Genomic DNA, 12078 nt, shown 5'->3' with positions numbered 1-12078 from the left:
TCCTTCTGTTGAGAGGATGGCTTAGCTCCACACTGGGGAGGGCTTGCAGGATAGCAGAGGAATTTGGACCTGATTCTACAGACAGTGCGTTTGAAGAAGACATTTTGGAGACATGACCCAATTTGAGCTGAGTTCTAGAGATCGGGCTGCAGTGTGTGAAGGAGACTCAGCTGGAAGCATGCTGGAACTGTCTCATACCAGCTCATGGGAACCAATTGTTAAATTTTTAGGAATTTTCTGAGCCACTTGTTCAAATCAGCCATTATTAAATATGTAAAACTATATAAATATTTAAATGTTTAAAATGCTAATAAGCTTAAGTAAATTATATTAAATACAAAGGTAATAAGTTAATACTAAAAACTCATCGCTTCTTAATTATTTTACTATTAGCTATAACCCTGAGGTTATTTATACCTATTGATCATCTGAGTGGTAGAAATGCTATAGAATGGCATTGCTACTACACATCTTTTCCCACCTCCCTGTTTAGTGTCATCATGGCAGTAGCTTGAAATAGGCCATGGAAATTGGTAAACACTACAAATCAGGCCTTGATTGTTTTGTTAAATGTCTAGAGTTAAGGAAGTGATGGAGAAAAATTTTAAAATGCAGGTTAAACTTATGAGTGTATTGTGTCTTATAACCATTACATTGTGAATAGTACAATAAATAAAGGAGGTATTCTTTCAGTATTCGAAAACTATTATCCAACTCAGAAGAAAAGTTGCTCACACTATTGACAAAGAAGTGAAGTTCTAACATACAGCTTTGTTGTTTCATTTTTGTCCTATTTGTTAATGCAAACAAAAATATCTATGGACACTCTTGTCAAAACTACATAACCATAGGATACAAGAATTTGGCAAAAATCAATGAAAGCATTGTGACAATGAACTAGCTATATGGAATTCACGGTAAAGAGTATTGCCTAGTTTATTATTATTTATAAATTGTGTTATACAGCCTTTATATCAGCAGAGTTTATAAACCTATGTGTGTGTATATATATACACATATATAAATGTGTATACACACACACACACACACACACACACATTTTCCCCCCCGAGCTACTTGTTAACCATTTATCAACGCATCACTAATTACACATGTTCAATGTTGCAAGAAAAGCTAAGAAAAATACATGAGCATATCCCTAGAAAAGCCCCGGGAATAAACTGAAAAGCTGTTGGCTCTTGGGAAGCTTCTTCTTTCTGTTATTATTATTAGTTATTATTAAAGCCTGTTGGTTGTCTTCTGGAAACATTATTTATTGTTCAAACAGTACAACATTCTCAGAAGTCAAAATGGTAGAGAAAATCAGCCCACAAACTCCTGCCTGAGCATATCAAAACTTTTCATTTTTCACTCTCTCTTTGGGCTTTAGGATTGACCTTTGGATTTGGAGAATTTTCCAGGCCCCACAACCTGGGGCAGATGAGTAGACTCCCAATTCAGGATGGAAAGTCATACCTCAAAAGATAGCATTTCTATTAGGATCTAGTTTATACCCAAGGTAACATGGAAATCAACTCCTTAGGTGGAGCCCCTGAGAGCCAGCACTTGCCACCAGGAAATTCAAGGTAATGCCTGCAACTTACTTTCAAAAGGTTCAGAAAAATAGGTGTATGTGCACGTCTACATAGAGAAATAAAGCCATTATGGAATCTAGCTGATGTCTATATATGTCAGGAACCAGCCTGAAAGACGAACAAACCTGAGTTCCAGAGGTGGGAATTAAAGAGACAAACACAGTTATGGGATCAGGAGGGCTGCCCTCCAATGAGGTGCAGCCTCAAATGGCTTCAACGCCTTTATTATATAGTGAGTAACAAACAACTGGTAAGGAAGTGAGGGTGATACAAGGTAGTTCTTTCATGGCTGCACACACTTTCAGCGTAAACATCCTGCCTCCTGCATGAGCTCAGATCTTTGTAACTATCTTCATTTCGGCTCCCCACAGGAACCTGCGGGGAGGGTTGAGTCCCTGGCTCCAGGCCCTCAGGCTACGTGGACCATGTCCAGACAGGTAGCGGGCTCTCAATATCAAGGGTAACTGTGGGGAAGGTCGAGTCCCTGACTCCGGACCCTCAGGTGGCGTGGACCATGTCCAGACACGTCACCGACTCCCAGCATATATAGGTATCCATTGTGCTACTCTTTTTTAACTTTTCTGTATATTTGAAAATGTTCATAATATAAACTACATGTATTGAAAAAGGAGTCAGTGCAAGGTGCTTAGACAGGGGAGTACCTCTTATGTTCAAGAAACAGCAGGAGGCCAGTGCGGCTGGAACAGATTGAGCTGGGGTATAGTACTAGATGAGGTCAGAGGGTAGATTGTGGGGGCTTCATAGGGCCGTGATAACTGTGGGTTTTAGTCTGAGACAGGAGTCATTCAGGGGCTCTTAAGCAGTGACTTGACCTTGCATACTTTAAATAGAATGGTTTGGGCTTTTGGGTTGAGACTGTATGGTCCAGTGATTTTCAACCAATGTGCCACAAGTCAGGGGCACTGGCCTCTTTTCCCTTAGATTGCCAAATAAAAAAATTACAACAGCGAACACAGTAGCTACCAGTTTGGATGCCTTCTTGAACCAGAGTTGCATCTTACTGGTCACATCACATAAGGTTGTTTCTGACTGGTTAATTCTTGGTACCAGAAATCCTCATATACAAGTATATGCTCCTAATTTTTAAAGTAACTTTGGAGCAAAAGGGTTAGGTAATTACAGCTTTTGTAAACCAATAAAAAATACCTATTTTCTTATTAGAGTGGCAAAAAATATATCTTTGGGTGTGCCACTGAATTTTAGTAATCAGATTATGTGTGCCACAAGATAAAAAGGTTTAAAATTGTTGCTTTAATCTACAATGTAGGCAAGTGTTTGGAGGCTCATATCAGGGTGGTAGCAATGCAGGTGATAAGTGGTCCAGTATCATCTAGGAGTAAAGGCAGACACCGTACTACTTGTTTCTTTATAAGTTTATTATGAAAAGTATCAAACACATATAGAAATAGAGCAACTAGTGTAATGAACCCTGTGTACCCATCACCCGGTTTCAACATTATCAGTACATGGTCAATGTTGTTTCATTTATCTTAATCACCCACTAATCTTAAAGCAAATTCCAGATTGCTTCTCATTTCTTCTGCAAATCCTTCAGTATGTATCTCTGAAAGATAAGGACTCTATGATTATCACACAAAAAATTAATAATTTCTAAATATCACCAAATATGGATTCTGCATTTATTTTGAAGGTAAAGCCAACAGGATTTTCTAATAAAATGATACATGGAGCATTATAATGGGAAAAGAATCAAGGACATGTCCAGTGTTTGGCCTGAGTAACTGGTAAGATGGAATTTGCCATGACACAAGATGAAGATTGGACAAAATAGATTGGTGTAGGTCAGGGAGCAATGGGTTATCACTTTCTGTAACATCCGGTTTAACACAGGATATGGATATTAAAAAATTAAGTTTGGCTCTGGCTGGGTGACTCAGTTGGAGCATCCTCCCATGCACCACAAAAGTGGTTTTGACCCTGTTGGGGCACGTACAGGAGGTAACCAGTTTCTCCCTCTAGAAATCAGTAAAAACATATTCTTGTTTGAGAATTAAAAGAAAAGTCAAGATTGCCCTTGTGAACTAGGAAGACTACAAGTCCTAAATGTTTGTATTCTTGTTCTCAAAGTTGTGTTACCCTGACGAGCATGAGGCCAGCCTGCTGAAGACACAAGGGAAGTAAACCCAAACCCAAGTTTTACTTGTTTTGGTTTCATTTTGGGACCATTTGTTTGCTTCCCTGCTGAGGTGATCCATAATGACTGTAAGATTTTATCAATCAAATTGAAAGCCTTGAAAAGCCCTGCAAAGGCAGTCCTTTTACTAGGAAACTTGTAGCTCATCCCAATGATACAGGCCACTTTGGCCAAGTCCGTCAATATGATCTGGTGTTAGGATGGAAATCTTCCCCACATTGGAGTTAGCTAATAAGTTCTGTGCTAGTTCAACAAACAAAAAAATGTTTTAAATTTTTAAATGTTTTAAATAAAAAAAAATTCTGGTGATGTGAGGAAACTGCAACCAAACATACCAATCCTTATTGTGTAAGATGGCTGGCCAATTAGTACCTAGGAAAAAAACTACACTTGTGGAAAGAACCAACTTGGAAGCCACTCATTCCTTTGGCTCCTTAGCTGAGATTCAAATAATTTCCACCACTGGCTGAGACTTAGAACCTAGAAATAAATGCAGTAAAGGTGGGTACAGCAAGAGAATCTACCAGCATTCAGGGACCCCCACCCTCTGACCTTTCAGTCTCACCTGTCCATTTCTCAAGGGGCACCAGGTTATTTCTGACCTGGACCCTCATTACAATTGCCTATCTGGGTAAGGTTCCTCTCTTGATAAGAAATCCATGCTTAAGCATGAGCCTGCAAGCTCACTTTCATACCCCTCCTCTAACCAGGTTTGCCGAGACAATTCATACAGAAATGTCTTCTGCTTATTCTGAGGTCCTGAAGCCCCTTACAGTCATGCTTTAGAGTCTGCAATACCTCAGGCAGGGGAGTCCTGTGGGGCTAAATCTGGGCTTTGGAGACTCCTGGATGTGACTTTAGATGACTGGTTTGGACACTGTTCAGTTCAGATCAGTATTCTGCCACTCTTGACTCTTAGCTCCAGTTCCTCAGCAGGCCTTTTTCTGAACCACAGGTCTGGGAGCCAGGGATGACCAGTTGACATCCTGTTACATACGCAGTGTCTATACAGACTCATACCTCAAATGAAGATGTCCCAGTTTTTCAACCCCAAACCTGTCATAGTGGGGAGATTTAGTAAGCTTGAGTGGACTGTAGCAAATAAAGATGTTAAATGAAGGTTATGGTGAGATATAGCAGTATCTATAGGGCAGTGCTTCTTAATATGGCAATTCTGCACCCCCACCCCTGGGTTGGGGGGAGAATCAGGTAACAATCTGGAATCACTTTTGGTTATCACAATTAGGCAGAACAGGAGGCCATGCTGTGACATCTAGTGGGTAGAGGCCAGGGATGCTGTTCAACATCCCACAATATATCAGACAGCCACCAGATTATCTGGCTCAATAATACAAAGGTTGAGAAGCCTGACTATAGGAGACAAAAGTGGTTTTGAGCAAGACATGCTTCATAGTGTAATGGGAATAAGAGCTGGCTGAGAAGGCTGATAGCATCAGAAACAATCCTTGGCGGAGGCTCAGGGCTTGAGATAAGCAGGTATAGGACACGGCACCTTGCAGCAGGGGCATTTTTTGAGTTTGGTAGTCAAACCCCACTTGACACCACACTGTCAGGGAAGCAGGAACAAGTTGATTTTCTACATGCTTTCTGTTTTGCAGTCCCCTGAAGTTGGAGTTGAGGACTGCAGTGGCAGGGAAGACCAGAGATAAAGAGGGCACTGAATTTCTTTTAAAGCCAAGAGGACTTTAGATGAGTTCCTGGCCAAGTCAAGGGCTCCCGTTCCTTCTTTGTCTGGTGTGTTCTCCCGCCCACCACCACCCAAGCCCAACCTATAATAGACACAGGGAGGTCCTCATCAGAAACAGAATGCCTGAAAAATTCAATCTGCTTTACATGTTATAAAGTAGAATAGCAGGAAACTAAAACAAACAACCCACACTCAACCCCCTCATACCAAAAAGGCAATTAATCATGCTGTATTATCTTTAATTAAGTACAAAGACTTTTCCAATTATGTCACCTAGAGCTCATTTCACCCGCTGCTCTGTTTGGCCGCCAGTCTCTTGTCTCTCTCTTCAGCAATAGTGAGGCGGATACCCTTTCCACGGGGAAGGGAAATCCATGGTTTGTTGCCCTGAAGAAAAAAATGAGAACAAAAACCTGCTACATACCAACTCCATTAGCAACTTGGCACATCTGTCATCTAATTTAAAGGTAAAAGTACTCAGCAACAGCCAGGTGGTCTTTAGACACTTGGATGTTTATCCGAAATACCCAATGCTTGAAGCCATTCTCTTAAACCTGTTGCCCACATACGTAGATGCAAACTACAACATCCTTTATAATTAATGTTTTAGGAGTATTGAAGTGGTGCCCCCCTTCTGATTCTGTGATGCTAGAAAAGCATAGATTTGCCCCTGTCCCCCTCTATGTGAGCCCTATCACAGAAGAGGCTTTACACTAGGTTTAGGCGCTGCAATCCCAGCAGTACCTGCATTTATAGGTTTCCCTGAACAAAAGAGAAGGGAAACTCAGACTTACTTTGCCAATTACAAAAATGTTGGAGAGCCGGGTGGCAAAGCTGTTGCCATTGGCATCCTTTACATGAACTACGTCAAAAGAACCAGGGTGCCTCTCTCTGTTGGTTATCACGCCAATTCTTCCCAGGTTAGCACCTCCAGTCACCATACACAGATTACCTAGGCGGAAAGGAATAATCTGAGCAAGGCACATTACAACTCAGTGTATTACATAACAAAGACAGGTTTAAATTCATTAATCCCTTCTCTCATTGGAATTTACTTTTGTGGATCTGTTACCCAAGCCAGGACTCTTTTAACATCTAGCTTCAGTTGCTAATTAGGTGCATCGGAATCACCTGCAAGATTCAAACAAAAACCCTGTACCCAGGCCCTGTGCAAGTCATGACTGATTAAATTTCAATTAATAATAAAAAAGGGGAGGAGGGAGCAAAGAACAGCTCTTACAGGGTGGAGGTGGAGGAGGGCACAGAGAGGATAAATGGTGATGGAAAAAACAAAATAATAATAATAAAAACCAGTTCTTATAGCTGGGCTTTAAAGAGAACGCTCAGAGGCTGCTTACCAGTGTCAAACTTGATGAACTCAGTAATTTTGCCAGTCTCCAAATCAATCTGAATAGTGTCGTTCACCTTGATGAGGGGATCAGGGTAGCGGATGGTGCGAGCATCATGGGTTACCAGATGAGGGATTCCTTTTGTGCCCACAAAGATCTTCCTCACTTTGCACAACTTATACTAGAAACAAAGATTAGCCACATTTAGCCTAGCTCACATGCACTACGCTCCACAATGGATAAAAAGGTTCTTTCAAAGCCACAAGTCACCAGCTTAAAAATGCAATTAACAGCCAAAGGCAACAGCCCTACATGGGAATTGCTGGTTTCCTGAACTGCAGCAGAATAATGGTGTCCCTGATTTCTCTTGCCGCCCTCAACAAACTTATCTTGTACACTGCTCCTCTCTCTAGGCTAGTGTCATCATGGATTTTCCCTGTAGCACTGCATCACCCCCATGCTAAAGTCCAAGGCAGTGAAGGCACAATAAATTCCACTTCCCACGTGGGGTAGGCTGATCATTCTCCTTTCCCCAGGCTGTTTAAGCCTCATGGGGCCCCTGAATTCTTCCCTCATCATTCCTAAAAAGTGCCTCTTATTGGCTCCCTATGCATCACAAATGAATTTATCTCAAAAACTGCAATTGCATTAAAAGTTAACCCAATCAACAAATACCTCACAAAGCATTTCAACTTTGGATTTGTCACTCCCTGACATCCTTAAAGTAAATCAAATCACCTTGATGTCATGGACATGCCCTCCAGCCTGCCAATAACAAGGCAGCTAAGGAAATGAGGAGTTGAACCATCCAATTAAATCAACCTTCATTTACAGCCAATAATTCAAAAAAACCTTAAACCTTTGTGTAAATCCATCACAACAAATTTGATTAAATAATCAAGGTCTGTAATTTTTTTTTTTAACTATCTCAAAATAGCGCCCAAGGATTTTCAGTCTCCTCCATTAACATCTTTCCCCTCCAGAGTAATGGAGACATGACAAAGGGCCAACTGGATTGGACTAGATACTGATTTTCTGGTCCTTCATCCTTAAAGGACCCTTATTTTAGGTGCTCATAAATGTTCTTGGAGAAATCACTCTCCTTGGCTCTAAAAATGGGAACCAGGAAGTCACTATTAAACGAATTCATTTCTGCCGTAAAAAAAAAATCTGTTGAGGATGTTAATTTAAAAATGGGGGTCAATTATTAGATACCCAGCAACAGACTGCTATATAACTATTATAAATGCTTTTACTAACATGGCATGAAACAGAACATACAATAGAATTTAACCAAATTGTTAACTGGACATTTCCAGAAATAAGATTTTTAAAGTAATCTTAATCTACCTACCTCTTCCCCATGGACCAGCCCTTGTACTTCAGACTCTTACTTAAAAACAATTTTACTGAATGAAAACCCAGCCTACTTGCACTCACCTTGGCCTCCTCAGGTGTAATACGATGAACAGCAAAGCGACCCTTGGTGTCATAGATCAGACGGAAATTCTCTCCAGTCTTGTCAATGCTGATGACATCTGATATCAAACAGTAACTAAGATTACCATAGTGACCCCCACTATCCCATGCTGCATAACTATACCGCTTTAAGAAAAAAATGCTTCCTATTTCAAATACCAACAAAAATTCCTAAGGCTAATGATGATAGCTAGTTAATCTTTAATGTTTCAAGGAGCCACCATCAGGAGCCAAGCACTAACCACTTACCCATAAAACCAGCAGGGTAGGTTATATCAGTTCGGACCTTGCCATCGATCTTAATAAACCGCTGCATGCAGATCTTCTTTACTTCATCTCCAGTTAGAGCATACTTAAGTCTGTTCCTTAAGAAAATTATGAGAGGGAGACATTCTCTCAGCTTGTGGGGACCGGTAGATGGCCGAGGAGCCTGTAAAATGATTTTAAAAAACACCTTCTCAAACTATTGTTGGAATTCACAGAAACCCACCTTCCAAGTGCTGAGATCCATTAACTAGACACCAGTGTCCATCATTGCCCCCCCCCCCCGAATTTGGGTCAACAAGAGGTATTTAAGCTTACACAACTATTCCATACCTTAAAGTTTTACAACATTTTCCCCACTTCAGAGGACCAGGCCTGTTAAGAACATTTGGGTCCTAAGTCCATGTAAGTGTACTATGTGGTATGCAGAATAAATGAGGTAGTACAGAAATATTATGGGAGGCACTGCAAGAAACATTTATGAATACAGTAACCAGGGATGTCTAACACATAAAAGAATAATATAAACTATGTCCCTTAAATTATGCCAATTGTATCTCAATAAAACTGGGGGGGAAAAATTGTCCCTTGAAATACAATGTATAAAATACAATTACAATATAACTATACTTACAAACACACCGGTGAGTTTATCCAGCATCCAATGCTTTGGAGCTGCTACACGCTTCAGATGCTTCTTGGGACCACGAGCCTGAGCGAGAGTTTTGTAAGTATTTTCAGGTTACTGCTTAAAAGTGTGCCTGTCTTTTTTTTTCTAGGACACTATGCTGGTGAAATGGACAGGGGTTGGACCTCTTGGCACACAGGCAACCAGCAACAGAAATGTGGACCAGAGCCCAACCTGTGCTGCTACTTGTTAATCAAATAGAAAAGTCTTCCCAGCACGAGCGTCTGGTTTAAAGTGTCTGGTGCGAGATGAACCTGACCTCAGCACAACCACGTGCCACTGCCTGCTCCCCTTTACTCTAAAGCCAAAAGCTGACATGGGCTTTCACTTTAAAATGCGGAAGGAAGCCTACTGAATGCCGTGTACGGATGCTTACTGGCCTCACTACGCAAAGTCAGGCCATGCCAAAAAGACGAAAAAACGCTTCTCTGCCGGTGCAGCTGCTGCCCACCAGCCCTGGCCCTCCGTCTGCCCTCCAGGTCCATTCGCGGCTCCGGCCTGGTTAGAAAGCCGATACTCGTAGGGTAGCAGTATGCGTGGCCCTCCAGAGACCTAGGCCTTCCCGCCAGAGCCACCGATCACCCCCGCCCTCGCCCTCCGGCCTGCCTGGGTCAACCCCGCAGGCTGCACTCCCTTGGTCTCTGCCCAGGAACTCCCTGCCGGGGCCCTGAGGGCTAGGACAGTCCCGGCCCTGGGAGGATGGAGGCTGATGTCGTCCCAAGAGCTCGCAAAGAAGCTGCCTTACCATGGCTGCGCTAGGCACAGAAAGAGGACCGCCTCCTTCCGGTTCGCGGAGAAAAAAGGTTTCGGAGGCTGCGCGCGCCGACCTTGGACGCTCCGCCCACCCTGCCCTTTCAAGGCGCGAAGTGATTCTATCTTGCCACCTGCTGGTGGGAGGTCATAGATTTGGAGCTTGGGAAGGGCCACGGAAAAAGGGCGGTCCTCCTAAAAGCAATTTCTTCCTTCCCTTTCCCTCCCTTCCTCCCCCTCTGAGGCCCTGATTCTGTGTAAGGTGCTAGAAATGTCAAGATGAGCTAGACAAACCCCCTGCCATCGAGCAGAGAAAAAAGCGAGGCTACTTTAAGGCCCACATACACGATTGTGCAAGAAATAGACTGCATTTCAATAGAGTTAATATTATTTCTTAAACATATTTGGTCTGCCTCTTCTTCTCAGTTCTATCGAGTCAGCCAGTCTGCCCATACTATACGTTGGGAAGAACCAACATTTTTTTCTCCCTTGCTTTTCTGCAGATTGCAGAGAGGGTGGAGGGTAGGGAGTGGGAGGGTAGGAACCCTCCTTGAACCTTGGGTCCCTGCCCCTGCTTCCTGTACAACACATTTGACACTTATAAAGTCTCAGGGAAGAGAGGGGGCATTAGAGACCATCCGGTTATTTAACTAAAACTTAGTTGATAATTCTATTTCCCTACTTTGAAATTGCCCTTGGCCCTCCTTCCTGGCCCCCTCAGTTCCCTCCCTCTGCCCCTGCAGGTCGCCTGCTGCCTCCTGTGCCTGGACACCCATTGCTCCCTTCCCCCATCCCAAACCTCAAAGCTTAAGCCTTTCCAAACAATTATTGCTCTGAGAAAGCTTCTTGCAAGCTTCCTGCCTGTGTACCTGATGACTCCTCACCTTGGAACTGCTATGGACAGCTCAACCCCCTTCCTGGGCCCCTAATCTCTTCAACCTTGAAGATAAACACAGCTCAAGTCCCTCTGGCTCTGTGAGCCCTGGAGCCTCTCAGGCAGGGCCAATCTCACATTCTTTTGCCCCAGAGCCCTCTATTCAAACTCCGTGACAGCACTTAGCACATTGGGCTGTCATGACTGGTTTCCTGGTCTGTCCTCCACCAGACTGTGAGCATCTCTATGGCAGAGCCTGCCCTAATTCATCTGAGCAGGTCCTTTGCCACCTGACAGACAGGTTAGCATTATGTCCACCAATATCGTTAAATGAATAAATTGAATTAACATCCCACTCATTATGCCAGCCTGTTCCTGAACTAACTACTCCCAGCACAGAGACAAGCTCTTAACTCAGGAGGTTCTGTTTTATATGTCTCTGTCTCTGCCCTCCACTCTACCCCTCAGCAGCAGTCTGCGAGGAGCAAGAAAGAGAAACATTGTTAGCTTTTCTCAACCAGATAGTATTAACTAAGAGGGCAAAGACTCTTTGTTTAGAACTAGGTTCATAGTAAAGCATGCTATAAGTGATTATTGGAAAGAACAGGCATTTGATTGGAGCTGGGGATTAGAGAGAGTGAGAGAGAGTGGAGGTGGTGAAACTATGGAAGGTGAATTCTGAGGTTTTCATTCTGAGGGCACTGGGAAGATGGTGCTGCTGCTAACAGAAGTGATGGGAGTTGATTTGGGAGTGAAGAATAATCATGGGACTTCCAGCTAGGCAGGGTGAGAGAAATGGCTGCTTAGAACTGCAGATCTTAATCAAGATCACACAGCCAGGTGGGGATTAATTGGGGGGCTGGTTTCTCATCTCCCAGGTCAGTGGTTTGTGTTTGTAGCACAGCTTATCAAAGGACTTGAGGAAATCAAAACACCTGTTTCAGTATATTTTTTCCTCTGTCAATTTGTGTTTAAGCACAAATGACATTTTAACAATAAATGGAATTTGGAAAGAGCTAAGAAAATCACAGACAGTACTTCTCCAAGCACCTTAAACACATCATCTGTATTCATTCGTTCCTGTTCTCATTCTGATTAGTTTGTGTGCATGCATGCTTTTACATAATTTTAACCCTAGCATACAGACCATGTCCTATTCTGCTTTTATTACATTACGAATACTTTCTGAGTTGCT

The 12078-nt window shown here is 42.7% G+C and overlaps 1 protein-coding gene across 1 annotated transcript; it reads right to left on the bottom strand.

Annotated features, from left to right (window-relative positions):
- Nucleotides 1-5701: 5701 nt before the first annotated feature.
- Nucleotides 5702-10071, bottom strand: RPS4X (ribosomal protein S4 X-linked). The gene is made up of 7 exons (XM_081126601.1): nucleotides 10005-10071; nucleotides 9206-9283; nucleotides 8557-8737; nucleotides 8269-8366; nucleotides 6838-7009; nucleotides 6274-6431; nucleotides 5702-5866 (listed from the first exon to the last, which is right to left on the bottom strand). Exons 1-7 carry the CDS (start codon nucleotides 10005-10007, stop codon nucleotides 5765-5767), a joined length of 792 nt encoding a protein of 263 aa, XP_080982727.1. The 5' UTR covers nucleotides 10008-10071; the 3' UTR covers nucleotides 5702-5764.
- Between the last annotated feature and the right edge of the window lie 2007 nt (nucleotides 10072-12078).

This window comes from Miniopterus schreibersii (genome assembly GCF_964146895.1).
Source record: "Miniopterus schreibersii genome assembly, chromosome: X".
Classification (NCBI taxonomy): domain Eukaryota; kingdom Metazoa; phylum Chordata; class Mammalia; order Chiroptera; family Miniopteridae; genus Miniopterus; species Miniopterus schreibersii.
Note: the sequence above shows the minus strand (reverse complement) of the source record. Positions and strands in the feature narration are given on the sequence as shown.

Bases quoted from the DNA above. Each gene is read 5' to 3' on its own strand.
- RPS4X (XM_081126601.1), bottom strand. The intron at 8,367-8,556 runs GTAAGTGGTTAG...GTTTGATATCAG, and splicing joins CTACCCTGCTGGTTTTATGG to ATGTCATCAGCATTGACAAG. The intron at 5,867-6,273 runs GTAAGTCTGAGT...TTTTTTCTTCAG, and splicing joins ACATTTTTGTAATTGGCAAA to GGCAACAAACCATGGATTTC.